General features: G+C 45.8%; 1 protein-coding gene across 1 annotated transcript in view; it reads left to right on the forward strand.

Moving 5' to 3' along the window:
• Nucleotides 1-18,451, forward strand: part of Tmem154 (transmembrane protein 154) — a 39,650-nt gene extending 21,199 nt beyond the window's left edge. Inside the window, exons 4-7 of the mRNA NM_001401895.2 lie at nucleotides 4,215-4,242; nucleotides 5,150-5,235; nucleotides 6,836-6,893; nucleotides 15,969-18,451. Of these exons, the coding sequence (NP_001388824.1) occupies nucleotides 4,215-4,242; nucleotides 5,150-5,235; nucleotides 6,836-6,893; nucleotides 15,969-15,984 (188 nt within the window). The 3' untranslated portion in view covers nucleotides 15,985-18,451. The remainder of the gene's footprint in view (nucleotides 1-4,214; nucleotides 4,243-5,149; nucleotides 5,236-6,835; nucleotides 6,894-15,968) is intronic.
• Nucleotides 18,452-20,630: the final 2,179 nt, after the last annotated feature.

A 20,630-nucleotide genomic window follows, 5' to 3' on the forward strand; every position in this document is an offset into this window, starting at 1 on the left:
GGAGGAAGTCCTCTTCTTTCACAGAAGGAACTGGTAAGATAATTCGACAGAGGAGGAAGAGGAAACCCATTCTCCACCTCTCAATGTTTCAGAGTAACCTAGCAACAGTGGCTGCGTGGGAGCTCCTCTGTAATCTACAGCTAAAGCAAGCCCCAGCCAGGTTGCCCAGACGCACTTGTTGCCCCCCCTCTTGCTGCCTAGGCTGGACTTGAACTCTTACACTCAAGCAGGCCTCCCGCATCAGCCTCTAAGGTAGCTCTGGGCCACAGCACTGCACCTGGCTCTTCTCATTCTTCCTTTTTTTTAACCTCAGGGGAATTCCCTGTCAAACCTAAATGCAACCTGGAGTCCAGGGCTGGGGCCTCCAATCTCATGTCAAGCTCTTGAATTCTGGTGTTCAAGTCTTTCAGTTCCAAAATCATTTGCATATGAGGAGCAGCCCCACCCTCCGGCTCCCCACCCCCAACCCCCGGAGCTGGGGACTGAACTCAGGGCCTTGCACTTGCTAAGCAAGTGCTCTATCACTGAGCCAAATCCCCAACCCCTGGCTTTTCTTGATAGCTAATCAAAGCAGTTTTCATATTCTAATCCTTGTTGTAATATTAAATTTCAATTGCACACTAATGTATCACACAGTAAATCAATCCATTTATCATGTATGTATGTATGTATCCATCCATCCATCCATCCATCCATCCATCCATCCATCCATCCATCCATCCATCCATCCAGGTTACTGAATGACTAGAGAGGAGTCTGAGAGGCCACAGAAGCATTCAAGGTGTTCCAAAGAGCAAGGACTGAGAAGCAAGAACTAGGAACCCAATAGGTCTACAGTTTCTGCAAAATGAAATAACAAATGCAGGCTGGAGTTCTACTGGAGATCCTGCTGTAGGGTTAGGCTGCAGGGTCAGAGGTGAGCCACCCAAGCGAGGTGTAGTGAAAGCTGTAAAGGTAAAACGCAGGACAAGGTCTAGGATGGGCAGATGGACAGGCAGACAGCCATTCTAGTAGGCTGTATCAGTAGTTGGGACAGCCTAGAGCTTTCTGCCTAGTAGTCCCTTCACACACACACACACACACACACACACACACACACACGCACGCACGCACGCACGCACGCACGCACGCACACACGCATGCAGTGATTGGGTAAGATGACAGGTAAGGCTGTTGCTATTACAGCTATACTTTAGGTTAAGAGAGTTCTGCAGTTTCTTCACCTTGGTGCATCAGACAACCTCGCAGGTCCAGTTTTCCTGATGTGGTTTAATACACCCAAGTGCACCTACAGCCTCAGCTTACTTTGCTAAGTGCAAACAGCCCCACCCTTCCTACTCTCAGTAAGTCATTTATCAGTGTGTACCTTGAGTTGCAGTTCTGGACAGGTGGTGTCATTCCCAGGTCCACAGTCACCCTCTACCTCAAAATGAAGGCAAATTCTACTTGAAGAAGGTAATCTCAGGGAAAGACACAGTCTGAAGCAAACAAGTAAGCCTCACTGTTTTAGACAATCTAGAGTAAGCTAAGGCAGGGGGCAGCCTCTCTCACATTGCCTTGATGTGTTGGGTAATCTCTCAAAGAACTGGTGCAAAAGCACGGGCAGGAAGTCATCATTTAGAACAGACTGTGGCTAACCGATGCTGGCTCTGCTCAGTGAGGCTCCTGCTCAGCCTGGAAACCAAGCGGCCAGAGCCTTCTGTGGCTCCTTCCCTCGGGCCCCGACCAACAATCCCACTGCCTACAGCACAGAGAGGGCCTTGTCAGCAAAGCGGTTGTAAGGCAGGAACTAAAGGTGGAAGACAAGACAGGGGAGAGAATGAGATGGCAGGCCGGAAAGGGACAAAATGGAAGCCAGTGTGAGTGTGTGCACCTAGTCGGTGGCTCTTAATAAAGAGATGTAGGCAGGTAGAGTGGAGCAGGCAGGACCTGATTGCTGAGGACAAGTAATTGGTCCCCCCCCCTCTGCCCCCGGCTTAATGCTCTCCTCTTGTACAATCTCCCAGATGTGTTTCTGTTGCCATGGTGGCTGGGGCAGGGGTAATGGCCCTGGAGCAGAGAAGATGAGGCCACAGAAGGCTTTTTGCTCTTTTAATGCTGATTATGGAGCCTCTCATTCGGTGCATCTGGAGCACTTTGGTAATGGATTTTTAAACTTTTCCATCATCTGCATGCAGGTCGGTTTCTGCCCACCTCCAAGCCTGTGGGGAGCCCAGATGCGAGTGGAAATCCGTGCTCACAGCGGGACTGTGGAGCCACTTGCTGTCTGGGAAATTGGTGGGGAAGTTGCTAAACAGGGAAAGGGAACTGGTTAGAACTGGCAGAGGGGTGTGTGTGTGTGTGTGTGTGTGTGTGTGTGTGTGTGTGTGTGTGTGTGAGAGAGAGAGAGAGAGAGAGAGAGAGAGAGAGAGAGAGAGAGAGTTGTGCAGGTCTTTATGGACCACCTGTAGAGAGTTCCAGTTGTGTGGGGCTTTGTTTAAAATCCCCTAAGGAAATAGCCAGTACATTTTAGATTAAAGCTATACGTGCAGGGCCAGGGATGTAACTGAGCCTGCTGTGTACACTCAAAGTCTTGGGCTCAGTCTCTGAGCGCTGCAGAGACCCAGAGTGGTGAGGCTTGCTTATAATGCCAAGTGCAAGAGGACCAGAAGTTCGAGGTCATCCTCAGCTATGTAGCAAGTTTGAAGCCAGTCTGAACTATGTGAGACCCCATCTTAAACAATGACCAGAAAACTGCAGGCACAAAATGTGTACGACGAAGCCATTCGACTCCCCGAGTAAGTTTCTGGAGAGTCGAGCATCTGCAGCAGGTCTCAGATTCTATTCAGGGGCGGGAGACAGAGCTGGAGGTGCCTTCAAGGCCAGCAGTGACGGTATGAAACCTGCATCTGCACCGGCTTCACTGGGTTAGCGATGTCACCAAAGCTTGCCCGACCAGCAGGACATAGCAGCTTGTGCCACCTGAGCTCAGTTCCAGGTGCCAGCTGGCTGTTTTCTCACCGATGACTGTACTTCTTCAGGCTAGACACAAGGTGGCCTCCAATTGTCAGGGGTTGAGGCATCAGACTTCCTGGGGAACCTCTCAGAGGGTGTGCTTTCCAAAGCATCTGTCTTATTCACCTTGCACCCACTTGCCACCACTGATTGCCTTCTCCAGGGGATGTCAGTTTCCCTGCCAAACCAGACAGAGCTTGCTTGGGCCAGGCAGCAGGCTATGTCTGATTCTTGCCACCTGTTCATCTGTCTTGTCAAATGGCACCTGACTCTCACCCCAGTCAGCAGCCATCAAAGCCAAGCTGGTTAGAAGTCCCACTATTATAGTAATGATAGGTCCAAAAGATCAGACACGAATTTAACTCCATTGATAGACAACTGAGATTAAAGCCTGTTCGTCTGTCTAGTGCATACTTACTGGGTGTTTGCCAGGCACTGCACTAGCAGGATGGGGGCTGGGGCATGCCACGGTAAACAAGACAGATGCTATCATGGCCCTTGGGGAGCCGTGCTCTGGTGGGAGAGACAGATGAAGTAGAATCAAACAGATGGTCTAACAGGTCTAACTGACCAGTACTGAAGCAAGTGGAAGGCAGAGCCAGGGACCATTGGGACCGATGAACCTAGAAACAGAGGTGGGGATGATGGGCTGAGAAGTGGAGGGATCCAGCCATTCAAAGAGCAGGGTAAAGGCGACCCATGTGGCACCGTGTTAAGGACGGTGTGTCATAAGGAAACGATGCTGGAACATTATTTTATTGACGGAAACCCATAACCAAGCCCTTGTTTGTAACACCTTCTTTCCTGACCATGCTTTCCCCCTTGTGTGGATATAAGAATAATAGGGAGAGGAGCACTCTCTGGGGAGCACCCATCTCCAAGGGGAGCAGAGGCCGTGATTCCGTGAGGATTTCAGACCTGGTTTCAGCATGACAGTCTGTACTGTGTGACTCGGGGGTTAATGACTGTGCCTTTGAAAATGTGATTCATGGGCCTCAGGGTGCCTCAGTGGGTAAAGGTCCTGAGTTTGATCTCTGGGACCCATGTGGTAGAAAGAGAGAATGGACTTCTACAAATTGTCCCCTTGTCTTTGCTTAAGTGCTATGGGCCCCAGCCCTTGTCATCGTGTCCCTCCCATTGCCAAGGACACCTAGTGGATGCTGCAGGAAGTCCCAGCGATGAGTTAGGCTGATGTGACTGTTGTATCTACTCTCTTTCAGATGATCTAGGAGGCGAGACCTTGAAAGTGTGAGTCCTCTCCGCCTGCCTTCAGTTCCCTGTTGTGTGGACAAGAACGGTCAAGGGGAAGAGATAAAGGAGCCATTTGCCTTTCCCCCTCTTCTGCTGTAACAACCTGGCTGGTTTCTCTTGCATCAGTCTCCCTAGACTAAGACAGCCCCGCCCCCCATTGTCATGAGGGCCATGCATCTTAGTCTACAAACCTTACCCAGGGGTGTCTGCTGGAGTCACCTTCTAGAAAAGAGTTTTTGTCTGGCTGCTGCCAGTGCCAACCGCATAGCAGTTAATATTCTGGCCCTGGGGGAACACTAAAGACACCAAGTGATGCCTCCCCCTCCTCCCATCAGCCTCCCTGCTGTAGATTCTGCCTTGGCATTGAAGGAGACCAGATGAACGCAGCCTGGTGCCTGGTCTCTTTATCTGGGTCATTGATCAAAACTCCAAAAAAAGAGAAGTGAGACCAAGCAAGGCCAGGCAACTAAGTGAGAGGATCACTGAGCACCCTGGCAACCATGGCTTTGGTTTCCAGAAAGTGTTCTCTTTTTTTTTTTTTTTTTGGTTCTTTTTTTTCAGAGCTGGGGACTGAACCCAGGGCCATGCGCTTGCTAGGCAAGCGCTCTACCACTGAGCTAAATCCCCAACCCCGAAAGTGTTCTCTTTCAGTCCACTCCCTGGCCTCTGCGTCATCCCGTATGGCCTTAGTGACAGATGAGGTCTTGTTGCAGATTTTGCCTTCCTTCCTGCTAGAGTTTGATGCTATCTTGTTTAGGGCAAACCCAGGGCTAGCTCGGGGCGTCATACACCAAGTGGGGTTTTTCCCAACCAGTCAATATTCTAGACTCTTCCACCAATGAAAATCAGTCTACAGACCCTTTTCGTTTTTTAAAACCCGTGTTTGTCTCTGCTCTCTGTCTAGCCCTATTTTTGAAGAGGACACACCCTCCGTTATGGAAATAGAGATGGAGGAGCTTGACAAATGGATGAACAGCATGAACAGAAATGGTACGTGGAAGACCAAAGCGTTTGCTTGCCTCTGTGGTAACGCAGGGCTAGACGGCTGCCTCTGCTTCATCAGCAACTCAGAAAATCTGAAGTTGTGCTTCATCTGGCACTCGACCTGTGCACTCCTTAAAGATCCAGTTTAATCATAGTCACCAAATCTGTTGCCACTTGTTTTTATGTGTGTGCTAGTTGTTCAAATAGGGCTTTTCAAGAAGAAACTGTACTATTTGTTTCTGATAGTGTGAGTGCAGGTGAGAGTTGGTGGGTTTGTGCATACATGTGTGTGTGTGTGTGTGTGTGTGTGTGTGTGTGTGTGTGTGTGTGTGTGTGTACATGCATGCATGTGTGTTGCTGGAAATCTAACCCCAGCCTCTAACATGCTAGGTAGGTGCTTTTCCACTGAGCTACATCCCTAACCATGATCTTTCTAGCCTGGGAAGGAAATCTGATACAAAATTATCTGGGGGAAAAAAATCTGACATGACCTTGTGTTTTCTTGAATTAAGAGAATTCCAATCTGTATGTGGTCGCACAACTTCATAAAGTGTATTTTGTATGAACCACTGTCCAGTACACAAGGCACTAGAGCTGTGCGCCTGTTTAATCATATAAAAATAAAACTTGGTTTTAGTAACCGAAGGGATCGGTTTGCTAACCACTGAGTATGATATTTATCAGGCTGACTCAAGCACATTCCCATGTTTGTAGACAGTTCTATCAGACAGACCTGCTATACAGAGTATTCCCACACGATAATTTTCAAGTGCTAGCTGGTCTTTAAACTGTGTTCATTAAAAATCAATAAATTTTTAAATTAAATTAAAAATCAATAAAAATTTCTTGATGCTCATATAAAATTGATAAAACTCGCTATATATCATACTATTTATATTTCTATGTTATAATCATGTATACATGTATTGTGTATATGTTTGTGGTGTATGCATGTATAGTGTGTGTGTTTCCGTGCAGAGAAAAACATCTGGTGCTGCTCTGTAACTCACTCTATTCGTATTACTTTGAGAATTCCTCACTGAACATGGACAGCAAAATGTCTCTGCCCATGTGTTTCACGCTCACACACACACACACACACGGATACAGACACAGACAGACAAAAACATACACACACAGACATACACACATACACACACAGAGAGACACACACGTACACACACAGTGTGGTAGAGGAGAAAGAAGCTCCCTGGGAGAAGGTGGTCCCTCTCCAACTTCCTGATGCCTCTGCTTTGAAACTGTAGGGCCTGAGGTACAGCATTTCGGTCTTGTGTCTCACTCCCAAGATGCATATTCTGGTTTTCAGAACACTGCGAGCCTCCAGGGGGCCGACAGAGCAAGCAGTGATGAATTGTGCCCTTTCCATAGGGCACGGAACATGCAGTCCTCTATCTGCGTGATCCCTGCTCTTACCGTGTCAAGAGCCTTGGCGTCATTACTCTTTGAACCTCTAGAACTCCCCAATGGGGCCATTTCTTCACAGGTAGCCATCCAGAGGTACAGTCTGTTCCTGACTGTGTCGGTTTTGTGGGTAGAAAAAGCAATTCTGGTGACTAACAGTGGATTTGTTTTCCTTCTGTCTTAGCCAACTATGAATGTCTGCCTACTCTGAAGGAAGAAAAGGAGCCAAACCTCAGCCCAAGGTACTTGTGATTTCTATCAGGGATGGCGAAGGGTGGACGAGGGTCCCAGCCACAGCCCAGCACAGCATTTTCTTTGGCTTTTTTGTGCCTGGCAATTTAATATGTCAGTTTACAGGGAGGAATGTGTGGTCAGGAAGCGTGTTTTGGAAAATAGAAAACATCCTAGTAGCTCTTGAGGTTTCAAAGAGACACCGTTGAACTGGCTTTTGTTTTAGTCCTAAAATTTGCTGATTACAGCAAATTGACTCAGGTTATTTGCCTTGGATAGACAGACATTTGGTAAAGAAACAGAAGGAGGGGACTGCCCCAGACAGGGTGGTTTTCAATAATCATGACCAAAAGGAACATTTTTATAAAGCAAGGAAACAAACAAAGAACCCTAACCTACTTGATCTACATTAGTATCAGAGAGAAATTAAATGAAAATTAAAAAATATATCCCACTCTGCCACTAGGTGGCTCTGCTTGATAGAAAATTTTAGTGCCTTGGGGGCCAGGTGTAATTTATTAGCCCTTGATGGTAGTATTTAAATGATGTGATCTTTGTGAGGAGAGGAATTAGTGAGTTGTGGAATTTCTGATTAGAGAATTGTTTGCCCAGTATGTGGAAAGAACTGGAAGGAGTTGAAGAGCGGACTTGCTCTTCAGATCATGACTATAGTTCAGGGGAGTCACCAAGTCATCTGCTGGGGTAACAAAGTTGGCCAGACAGCAGAGAACTTGAACTGTAACGGCGATGGGACTCCTGTGTTAGAGCTCACAGATCGAAGCTTGAGAGCGTGGTGAATACCCGTGAAAATACATCATTCGTTCACTTGTCATAGATGTTTCCAGATGCAGTCACATGGTACCACAGGCCCTGAGGCCATAGCCCTGCAAGGAAAGGTCAGGTTTTCCTTCGGGGTCTTTGTCTCTGTGTCTATTCTCCTAGAATCCTAGAATCCCGACATGTTAGCTGATAGTTCACCACCCTGCGTCTCTCTCTGTCATGGACTAACATGGTCCTACCCAGGGCAGCCTCAGCTCTGACCCTCAAGTCCATGTTACTACCTCGTGGGGCATTTATACATTACAATTCATCACAAGTTTGAAAAAGATTCTATCTTACTTAAATGTGGTTCCAGATAATAACAAGAAGGCAAAAGAAAGAAAAGGTAGTGCCCTCGTTATATGACAAAGGACATTATGGAGGAATCTTTTCCACAGATCCTAACCTTCCCCCTCCTAATGAGACAGTGCATAGGTCAACACAGGTCACCCTCAAACTCTCTTTACATTGTGATTGCATCCACAGTGATGAGAAATGTCAGGAGTTTTATATCCTTGAGCCCCACTCTGTTAGATTCCTGACACTGCTGAGGAAAACTGCCCTGACAGAATTATACGCTGACGAGCTTTTATTAAACATCTTTTTCTCAAATATAGTGAGGTTGGGTCTTGAAATAAGCTGCCTGTAAGACAAAAAGGCCCCTATCTGTTCGGTGTTCTCTGTGAACTGGTCATTTTGCAAGTGAATGTCTGAATTCCTCTGGGGGCCTGGAACCATCTGGGTTGACAGGATACCTGCCAGGGCTTCACTGCGTTCTCAGTCTGGGGAGCGGTGTTGGAGTTCTAGACCGGCCAGTCTCAGCCCTTGGCTGCATCTCCTTCCAGTGACTTCCACAGGCATATGATACTGAAAGCAGAATGAATTCCCGGGGAACAGTCACGTACGTGTTCTTTACTTCCCACGCACACAGCCCAGCCTGTCATCAATACCTCCCCACGAGTGGTACATTATTCATCACCTGATAGGTCATCATCAAGCAACCTTCCTCTGTGGCATCGTCCCCCGAGATGCCCCTCCCCGTCCCGCCCCAATCAGGTGCACATAATGCTTCGGAAAGCAGGGGACAGTGACTAAGGAGTGAATTTAATAGGCGCTACACTTACCCACCCTTCTGATAAGGAGGACTTCTGGAACCATTTGTAGCATCAGCATCCTGGACTTATGGGCTTGTGGGGACTGGCAGCTCCATTGGCTATCCCTTCAGAGCTTTCCCGTGGAATCCACTCCAGCCCCTGATTTTCACTTTCTCTGTCCTCACTTTTCTATCTTTTTCTGCCCCACCTCTTGTTCTCCCCTCAGCTCCTCCCTCCCTCTCTCCTTCCCTCCCTTCTTCCGTTTCTTCCTCCCTCCCTCCCCTCTTTCCCTCACCTCTGCCTCTTTGACTCGGATCGAGCTCCATAGCCCAGGCTGGCCTTGAACTCATAATCTTCTTACCTCAACTTTTTTGAGTATTGGGACAAAGCAGTACTGACACAGATTAACAATTATACAATGTAATAATAATTATTAATTACATAATAATCAACATGATTTAAATACTTACAATTAATTATAAGTTAATTGGTATAATATAATAATCAAAATAATTATATATAACAATTGATGCAATGATTACTAAATTATATTAGTTAATATAACATAATATATTATAAATTAATATGTAATATGTAATATGCAATAATATATAATATATGAGTAATGTGTAACATATAACATGTAACATATATTTAGGGTTCACAAAATTTACCTCAGAGTGGACACTTTTCTTAAAATGTACATACTCAGCCCCAAAATAAGATGCTAGTAAGGACCAGATTTGTACAAACTACTATAAGCCCTTTGCAGTGAGGTTGTCATGTTTAAAAACAATGACAGAAAAGGACAAGAAAGGAGTTGTGGGGAGAAAAGTTCTATATTCTTATTTTCCACCTTAGTGGCCTTTCCTCATAATCCCCTGTCCTGTAAATTGTGGTGTACCTATCAGTGGTATTCAGAGCACAGGAAGAGGAGAGGCAGCCCAGAGCTGACAGACGGTAAGAACAGATCCATTTGGTGGGTTTTATAATCAACGGTTCAAAGTTTCTAGACAATGGAGTCCATTGTTGGACCCCACCCATACAGCACCTCCCAAATGCCACCAGATACTGGTTCAGTGCAGATAGAGTCCACCTGGCCCAGGCCAGCCAGCTTCTTCCTTTCTCCTGACTCATGTCTAGTCAGACACTCAGAGCTTCTGTCTGCACCTTGGACCACATGAGGTCAGACAGGGAGGTACAGACGCAGCCACGGTCCATTCCCTACTGCTCATCACTGTCCCTACGGGGAGAGTTTACACTGGGTGACAGTGCAGAGAAAGGTCTAGGCCTTAAAATGTCCATGACCCCCCCAGTGTTTCCTTTGGTACTTTCTTCCCTAGTTCCTATCTAGTCCCCACCACCCCTAAAAAGAGTAAGTTAGTTTTGTAGTACCACAAGGGATACAAAATAGTTTGTGTCCTCCAGACTGATACCGAGAAGGATGGTGTTAAAGATAGGTGCATGAGCTCAGGTGTATGTGTGTACATGTGTGTGTGTGTACGTGTGTGTGTGTGTGTGTGTGTGTGTGTGTGTGTGTGTGTCCCAGAGTATGTCTCCACAGCAAGTACGATCTCTGTGTCCTGGGCCAATTCCGAGCCTCATTTCCCTAACTCCACCCAGGCCAGGCCTCTGTCGGGAAGAAGGGATTTTGTATTGATGAGAAAGGGAGCTTGATCTAATTGTTACGTGATTTCGTGCCAAGCTGAACTCCACACTCCCTGAAACTGAGTGAGAGCACCATGGCCCGAGAAGGGCTGAGTGGTGGCATAACACCACATTCAGAGATGGCCGCATTCGCTGGGGCCACACCTCAGGATTGCTGCAAGAGAGATGGGTCAGGAGGACAGGGTGACTGTCCCATCTGGACAAACAGTCACTGCTACGAGGTGAGGGATTTGAGCTGATTCTGCCCCCATTCTGCTGGCAGCATGCCAGTCGGGTGCTTCCTTGAAGAAAATACAGGCGCGCTCTGTTTTGTTTCACAGTTTGTCCTCCTGTTCCTCTATATGCTCGTGGAAAGGTGTTCCATGTTCTTCGCATGTTTATATAACACTCCTAGACAAATTACTCTTTAATGTCGCTGTCAGAAATAAGTTGCTGAAACTGCACGTGTGCGCACATGGAGGCAAGCAGGGAAGGTTGCGAGCTGAGCCGCCAGTGTGCTTGTCACGGCTCGGTGGCAGCTGGCCAAGGTATTTTTAACAGGGAACTCCAGGATTTGCTAGAGTTAAAAATGCATGGCTTATTTGATCATTTTCCAGAGATGATGAATAGCTAGAGACAGCTAACTAAATAAAGCAATGAGCCAGTGATGGAGAACGGCCCGGCTCGATGTGCTGGGACTCGGGGGAGGAGGCTGCTGACTCACCCACAGGTCTTGTGGATGGATGACACCTCACCACACAAAACACCAGGAAGGCGGCCGCTGTCTGGGAATGACCCCATAGCCCATCAAAGCAGGGGCAGTGTGGGATGCGCTGGCACCAAGTCACATGTCTATGGTGTTTCAGAAATCTCACACACTTTGCTTTTGGGGGGCTTTAAAAGTAAACAAGCTTCTAAGCAAAGACGTCTCCTCAGAAATGTGAGGTGTGCTTCTGAAGATGGTTTCTGAAAGCCTTTACCTCTTTGAGGCAGTGTTGTCGATAACTCACAAACATTTGTCAGAGCTCAGTCTGCCGAGTACAAATCACCAACAGGCATGGGTGTAGGTGCGGGGCCTGTAACATGGGGTTTTACCTACATTTTCCCCTCCCTTTTATCCTTTGAGTGTGTGGTGCTGGGGACTGAGGGCAGAGACTTTCTCACCTCAAGCCCTCATTTATTCTCTTACAGCAACCCTATAAGCTATAGAGTTATTAGGTGTGTTTTGCAAATGACATCAGATAAGGAAATTAAAACTAGGAAAGGTTAACTTGCCCCTTGACACAAAACAGAGAAGTGACTGTGCCCTGACTGAAGCTTCAGCCAGATCCTGTGCGTTTCTGACATTAAGAATCCACTTGTTTGGGTATCCCAGCATTGGAACTATCATAAAAGCCACTAAAAAAATGGCAACTACCCAGTGCTAATGCCCGCAACAAGATGCATGGCCAAATCATTTGAAAGATCCAAGTATTTATTTACCGGGACTGAGGAGAAGATACAGAGGGTAAAAGTGCTTGCCTTTGAGCATGCGAGCCCAGCACATATCATAAAAAAGCTGTGTGTGGTCCCACTCTCAACTTTAACCCCAGCACTGTCCCGGGACAGAGCCAGAGAAGTGTTAGGTGCCGCTGGTGGACAGCTTAGCTCCAAGCTCAGGGAGAGAGACAGTCTTAGGAGAGCAAGACAGAGGGTGATAGGATAGAGTGGGCACTTGACACCCTCTTCCAGCTTACACATTCTAAACACACAATACATACATACATACATACATACATACATACATACATATATACACACACATACATACATATATACATAAACATGCATAAACACACACATGCACATGCACACAAACCTACTTTCTAATTAATTAGTTGATGCTGGGGATTGAATTCTGAGACTCTCACATGCTAAGCACATTCTTTACCAGTGAGCTAACCCTGGTAAACGTAAAAGACTTAAAGGAATGGAAGCCATAGTGTGCGTGCCACTAAGTCAAAGACAAGACTTCGAAGTTATCATTTCATATTCAGCCCCATCTCTTCCAAGTCCCAGTGCACTTGGACGTTTCCACTTGGAAAATTTTTTGTCCAGACAGCCAGGATGACCTAAACCGAGAGAGCATTTGTGAGCTGGGGCAGGGAGTCGGGGAGGCTCACAGGAAACACATTAGAGATTTGACATTGTACCACTGAAACCAGGTAAGAATTGTTAATGGAGAGGTGGGTGTGAGAGCTCGAACTTGTAATCAGCACCCGGGAGGCTGAAGCAGGAGTATCAAGGATAATCTGGGGTCCAGAAGAAGACCCTATTTGAAAAAGAAGCAAGTCCAAATAAAAGCCTGGCATGGAGTACATACTTACTACCCTAACAATTGAGAGGCAGAGGCAGGAGGATTACACAAGTTCAAGGGCAGCCTGGGCTACTGCTGTGGGACACTATCCTTAGGATGTGTGAACAGCATCTGCCTCTTCCAGATAAAGAATTGATGTCAGGTCAAAGTGGGGATACCCCAGAAGTCCAGCCTGGTGAACCAAAGAGTTTTATTTGAGTTACTTGTGGGAGAAGAAATGACTAGAAGGCAGCTGCATCACCAAAGCCCAGCCCAGCATGGAGACAGCTCACAAAGCTGGGAACCTAGAGCTCACCACAGCCTGCAGGCAGCTCAGGGTGGAGAGTGTGTCTTCCAGGCAGTGTGGCTCATCTGAGTGCCTTTCAATGCCCTTCTACTGACACTTGCCTGAGGAGGGAAGAACCTAGCAACTCTGATCAGTTTTGGGAACTTCCTGAAGCCTTGTAAACTTTCCTTCTTGATAAGCTTCCTTATGGGGTGGGATGTGTCACCTTCCCTTAGAACATTCTGTTGGCTCCCTTCCCCTTTAATGTCTTGGACCTTAACTGCCTTTTTCCAAGATGGAAGGTTTTAATGTCAGAAGGGACTGCTCCATAACAGCTACAGAGCGAGTCCCTGTCTCAAAAATAAATAAGTAAATAAATAAATAAATAAATCAAAAAACAACAACAAAAAAGAAAAACCAGAGACGTGGTTTGTACTATAATGAATCAAAATTAATTCTTACTACCTGAACCAATAAAAAGATAAAATAAAAAGATAATTGACCCACTTTAATTATGAACAAAGTTTATCAGTAGTCAATTTAGCAAAAGAAATTGAAGTTATCAATTAATGTTTGGGGAAAAGAGAATATTCTTCTTAGCAAAAAAACAGCAGATGAAAGCTTAGGTAAAGTCTACTAGCGTTCTTACCTAGAAGGACCATTTAACAGTAGGCTTAAATGCTTTAAAGCTGCATGTTCTTGACCCAATTCCTCTTGTAAAGACGTATGCAAAGGGACTTCTTGGGACTGTTCATAAAAGTTAAAAATTAGGAGTAGCCTGAAGAGTTAATTATGAAAAGTATTGGTTAGGTTTTATTGTTGTTTTGTGGGCCCCCCTCCTCTTTCTTTTTCTCTTTCTTTCTTTTTTTCTTCAGAACTGGGGATTGAATTTAGAGCTTCAGGCAAGCACCGTACTACTGACTTACATTCCTAAGCCTCAGTTTTTCAATATCTAATGGGTTAACAGGTCACTAGATAGCTACTAAAAGGGAGGGGGGGAAATGGAGGGAGGTTCTAGTCTGTATGTTGCAGTGCTGGGAATTAAACCCATGACCTTGCATGTTCTAGGAAGAGCTCTACCGCTGAGTCATGCCCCACCCTGTGTGACCAGAAGTGGACTAACAGATGACAGAGCAAAGATCCTGTTTCTGAACAAAAGAGAACATATCTTTAGAACAGAAAACCATTTAGGAGAGAAAATGCCAAGGAATTAGCTACGGTTAATGTCTTGGACCTTAACTGCCTTTCTCTGGGGGAGTTTTGTTTTGTTGGGGGGAGGGGAAGGCTTGCCGGAGAAGAATCCAGGACCCTGTACAATGAACGCTGACTGGTTTTACAATAATTTTGAATACTATTTCTGTTACAACCAGTGGTCAGAGCTCAGTGTTGTAGACAAAAGAGAGGGTCTTGCTAGCTAAGGCCATACAAGGAGACCATGCAGTCTGGGGACTTCTGTTCTTTAGAGATGGCCCTGGCCCCTTTGCAACACTATCTTGGTGTCACCCAGTTTCCAAGGAATGAAGCCATCACTCCCCACTATGAGTTTTTCAGAGTTTCATAGTTAAAGGTTTGTTAGTAAGTCTTAGGAATATTCCTTCTTTAGTGTGTGGTATGTTGGTGATCAAATCAAGGGCCTTGAGAGTACATGCGGTAAGCAAGCTTGCTGTCACTGAGTTTCCTCCCAGAGCAAAAAGCAAGCAAGCAACCAAACAAATAAGAAACCAAACCGAAAACTAAAACTATAATTCCCATCCGTTGTCCACATTTAATGAGTTTTGCTATAGAGGCTATTTCTTTGTTTATTCCCCTGCCTTGGATACAGTTCTGCCCTCCTTCCCCTTTTCATGTGTTCCTTGTCCCCACAGCATCCACCCATGGGCACACGTGTGCACGCAAACACACACACACACACACACACACACACACACACACACACACACACACTCGCAGTTACTTCTTTCCCCTGTCAAGGACACATCTATCTAACTGATCTATCTCTCTCGGGGCTTGTTTTGTTTGTTTTTCTGAGACACTGTTTTCCTGGCTGTAGTTGCTGGGACTACAGGTATGTTTGTACCATCGATAACGCACAATGCTTCGCTGAGCATCTGTTGAGTGAGTCAGGAGACTGCTGTAGACTGCACACATCCAGGAGCCGAGGAGAGAACACATCCGCTCACTGTGGTTACTCATGACCTTCCTTGGAGACAGAGTTGGCTGCCAATAGAGCTCTGCTAGAGTTTTAATAGAAAGGACTCCAAACCTAGAGAAGAAGCAGGAAGAAAGAATCAGGGGCCCCAGCTGCTCTCTAGGGTGACACAAGAAGCCCCCGGCACACTGCGCAAAAGCCGCAAAATCAAATATTGGACCAAGATAGCCAAACTTGAATTAAGCAAACAAACAAAAAAAAAAGCACAAATTAGCTGACACCGTGGCTATGTTCAAATATCAGGTGTCTAATTTATAGTCATTCATACCAAGATGTCCGATGGGACAGAGAACACTCCCTAGCCCCTCTGTGTGCTTGAACAAGAGGCACCATTGCAAATAAGTCAGGGCCACAAACTCTTGAAGGAAATAACACATTTTAAAAAGAGACTTCTGGCATCTATCCATAGGGAATGAGATTAGATTTAATTAAAGGCGGGAATCCCCAACTCCATCTGGTTCTCTCCCTGTCATGGGGGAAGGATTTTGGAGAGCTAGAAATTGTCTCTTGGTATCCATGGATTTCCTCCTCAAGAATTGAATATTAAATCCAAACTGTGCCTTGTGTGGGAAACCGCAAGCTAAACAGTGCTGGCTTTCTGATTGTTTAGAATCTCGAGTCACCTCTGCAATCCAGGGTTCAGCTCTCCCTTGCCTCTTGTGCTATTGGTCTGTTCTGTATTTCTTTCTTTTTCAGTGATAATGAATCCTAAGTCCAAGTGGCGTTGACGTTTCCCAAGAGCATACTCCCCGAGGGCACCTGCAGGGCCCACCAGAGAAGGATGAAGAGGAGACAAGTTTAATTAATTTCAAATCAGTGTAGACACAAGAACCTTTTAGTGTTTCTTCCACCATCCCCTCTTCAGATGATGGCATCCCCTGGACTTGGAAGAATGAGGTACTGAAGTCTTGGAAAGGCCTGGCTGCCCGCCAGCCCACGCATGATGAAGAAAGAGCCCTGTGTGGTGCTGGCTTCGGACCTGTGGGTGTCCCTCCCCACTGCCTCCTCCTCGCTCATTCTGGTCACCCTAAGATCACAGCTCTGGTCTGCTTCATTCTGAGGGTTTGAATCAGGAAGCTGGTCTTCTGGGTCCAGGTCGCCTTACTGCCCACCAGGTTTGGATATTTTCTCACTGTTCATGTCCTCTCAGGTCAACTCTAGTCATCTGGAACTTTCCTCAAGGACGGTTGGGTTACAGAAAACAGGCCAAACAAAGCAGGCGTTTCATAGCCACACCATCCCAGGGACTCGTTAAGCTTGTTTCTCACCTGCTAAGAAAACACAAGGAAGTCCACAGGCCTCATGGGAGATCCTTGCACGACTCGTAGACTTGCACTCAGCCACATCTCAGTCACTTTTGAAAACTTCCAGAAGAAACAGCAGTCTTTAAAGAGAGAAGCAACTTTTCCCTTCTCCGCTAAAGTCACCTCTACTTGCAACATCTCAAAGCAGCTGATCTTGTTTCAAGCCACAGGCCTGGCTTGTGCTGTGCGCGGGCTTGGAGTGCAGGCAGGTGGGGGTCATGGGAGATCTTCAAGGCTGAGCTAGAAGGACCTGTGCCTGTGGCAGCTCTGGCCCATGGTGCTTTCTGGTCTGTGTGCTCTACATCCAGCCTTTTCTGTAGGGCTGGGAAGAGTCTCCAATGCTTAGCCCTCCAGGAGGTGGCTCCCAGGCCATCAGAAATGACATTCTACATGAAATTAGTTGACATCCATGTACTAAAAACAATGGAGTTAAAAATGCAGAAAAACCCACTAACCTCTCCTCCTTAGTAAAGTCCCATTTAATCCTTCGTTTTCTAATTCTGACCTTTAAAAGGCCATCCAGCAAATTGAGTCTCTGGTTCTCGTGGGATGCTTGGTATTTTATTCCAGGAAAGAAACAAAGAATGAAAATTTTATTTTGCTAACCACATATAAACTGAGGGGAGATGAGGTTAACCAAACTTTTTGCTGCTGAATTGGGGTTCTGTATTTGAAAGGCTGCTCTCATGCTCCACAGAGAGCCTTCTCTTGCCCCCTTGGGGCCTCTTTAATGAGCTCTTGTCTTCTGAGATATGCAGATAATTTTATAGACAGAGCCACAGGCTAGGGTGGTCTCTCTATGCAGTAAATGACCTGAATCCAGGCTCTCCTACTGTCCTGGGACCGTGCAGTTCTCAGACAAAAGGCAGTTCAACAGTGTATCCTCAAAAGATTCGTTGTCCTGTCTCACTCTGTCATGGACCCTGTGGACACTCACAATGAATTTATAACCTGCCCTGACTCTCCCAGTCACCCGACAGCAGATGGAGCCTTCTGAGTCACCACTCGCCTAGTCTGCCCATGACTGCTACTTTAAATTTGGTTCTCTTTCTGAAAAGTCTAGTTCCTTCTTTCTTGGGGTGTCTAAGATCCCCGATGACTACCAGGTTTTTGACCTTGATCCACCCTGCCCAGTATCAGACTTCAGAATTTCTCAGAAGTGTATGAGGTGTCGGACTGTTACTTTTGATAAAGGCGTGTTTTGTGAGACGATAACACGATTCTCATTCAGTGCATCAAATAACCTGGAAGTCCCAAAGAAACAAATTTACCAGCACGCTGTTAAGTTTGCATCTGAGATCCGCATTGGCTTTTCTAACTGCACAGAGACTTCCTGCAGAGCTATATGAGTTCTGACTCATGCCATCGGCATGGCCCAAGCAGTCAAGTTAAGCCTACGATTCTATTCTTACTATACGATCAGAGCACAGCATATGTATATGTCAATTCCATGAATTCTTAAAACAAAACCATTTATTTTTTTTTTACACTATTGATAGGAGAAAAACCCTCAGCAGTTTGCCTTAGCTGGATAGCTACTCAGAACAAACCAGATTTTAGAATAAAGATGGCCATGGACTTTATCTCCGATGGTGAGTTGTTGGCCTAGCATGCCCAGAGCTGGGTTTGACCCTAGCACTGTATAAACTGGGCACTGTTGCAGGAAGATCATTCCTACAGGTTCAGGTTTATCCGCAGATACATAGTGAGTTTAAGGTCAGGTCAGCCTGGAATAGGTAAGACTGTGACTCCAAAAAAAAAGTTTTTAAGACACATGCTTTGATGTATTTTTCTTTAAAGCAAGGTAGGTTGACGGCGTTGCTTAGCTGGACTTCTTCAGAAACTTGTTTCAATAAACATGTTTTAAAAAATCCATTTGGGACTTATTTTTAAAAAAGAACTTATTGAATTTATTCTTTGACAAATTCATATATGTATGGAGTGCGTTCTGATTTCTGTAGCCACAGCTTCTAATCCCCTTCTCACCCCCTCCCTCTCCCTACAGGCCTCTTCTCCACATGCGTGCCACTCTTTTGTTTTGTTGTGTTTTGAGACACATTGAATTTAACCAGGATTGCCTGTGTGGCTAAGGGTTTGGAACTAGTGGGCTCCTTAGTGGGTAAACAACTGAAGACAATGACTGTCCTTCTCCAAGGATCCCTTAGCAGCCAATAGTTCTCCAAACTGTGATTGACTGTTGGTCAAAGTTCAGCCTTAGGTAGACAGTCACAGCTAATGTGGGGTCATGGCTGCCCTGCTGTACAGCATTTCACAGCCTTCCCCTGCCTTCCAGCTCTCACAGTTTGACTGTTCTCTCTTCCGCCAAAGATTCTTGAGCTCTAAAGCTAAACAGAGTGGTATTTCACCTGGGGTACCTGTAGAAACAAACGCGACTCTTTGCCTTAAGCAGAGTGGTCTCTCTGTGGTCAGGTACTACAAAGGTCTAGGACAGCTCAAGCAAGGCTCTGAGAAGTGACAACTGAGTACTTCTCCCTCCACAGGCCGTCTGCCACTCTTCCTGACACTACTCTTCTCTCTAGGAGGGGTGTTAGTTCCCAGATGCATGCATGAATGTAGTATAGACCAACCTTGGTGCCACAGGCGGTATGTGCTTCCTTTGACTTTCAGAGCTCTAGCAATGGAAATACCAATATAACTGGAAGTCTTAAAAAACACTTAGGTTTGATCTTGCAATTGGGTTATATAAAACAACACTTTACATGGTCTTTGGGAAAAGACTTTATGTTGAATAAACAACATGTTGAATCTTCTGACAGAATCAGTGCAAATCCTCAGCCTCGTGGGCCGACAAGACATGGTTTCCTACTAGGAAGACAATGCTGAAGGTCATCGTTTTGGGGAAAACATTGACGTTTTATGCTGAATTCAATTAACACATGTAACTTCTTCACATGGTGAAGACACTCAGGGTGCATTTTGGGGTTTTTCTTTTAATAGCTACCACAAGCAGCGAAGAGCAGCTTTCATTATAGACACATTTCTACAGCCACAATGGCCAGAGGTCGTCTGTAGCCTTCGGAGGATCAGTCTAAGCCACTTGTAACTACCCAAACAGCCAGTTGCTGAGGCCATTTCTCATTTCAGATCTCCCATTGGCATCAAGTTGGCACTGCACTGTCTGGTTCTGAAATCTGATTTCCCTCTTCTTGACTGTTATTGCTTCTTAGTTCCATGGGTTTCATTTGAAGCGATTATTAGTTCTGTCTCCTTTTCTAAACAATATGGCATTCTTGAGAGGCAGTAATATTATAACTGTACCAGACCTCTATATATGCTGTAAACTCTGAAATATGTTGAGAAATTAAATTCCTAAGAGTGCTTAAATTAAAAATATATTGTATGAGATTAGAAGTATGAGTTAAGGGGCTGGGGATTTAGCTCAGTGGTAGAGCGCTTACCTAGGAAGCGCAAGGCCCTGGGTTCGGTCCCCAGCTCCGAAAAAAAGAACCACAAAAAAAAAAAAAAGAAGTATGAGTTAAAACTGTATAACATACCCAAAGGTGGATTTCCTCCTCCTCCTCCTCCTCCCCCTCCTCCTTCTCCTCCTCCTCTTCTTCTTCTTCTTCTTCTTCTTCTTCTTCTTCTTCTCTCTCTCTCTCTCTCTCTCTCTCTCTCTCTCTCTCTCTCTCTCCCTCTCTCTCTCCTTTTGTTTCTTTATGATTGGACTTGAGTTGGTAAGAAGACTCAGACCCTCACGCTTCTCAGCCCATCTCACACTATTTTTCCTTGGCCTTCAGTGCTTTATAAGCAGAGAACATTGTTTAGTTTTCTTTCTTCTGCTTGCATGTGAAGAGTGGACAATATTCATCTGCTTATAGGTATTCAGCTTGCAAAAACATACATGGTACATTGGTAAGAGCTGAACCCATCAGTAGATATCCACGTACATCTTCATCTCAGTTAACTAAAGATGCCATGCTCAGTCCTTCCATTTCTGTTTCTTTAGGAGGCCAGCAAGGTCAGGTGGCCATTAGTTTGTATATCACCTGCCTTTGTCCCAGCAGTGTATGTATGTTGGTTGGAGCCCTTATAT

The sequence above is a fragment of the Rattus norvegicus genome, chromosome 2 (assembly GCF_036323735.1).
Source record: "Rattus norvegicus strain BN/NHsdMcwi chromosome 2, GRCr8, whole genome shotgun sequence".
Taxonomy (NCBI): domain Eukaryota; kingdom Metazoa; phylum Chordata; class Mammalia; order Rodentia; family Muridae; genus Rattus; species Rattus norvegicus.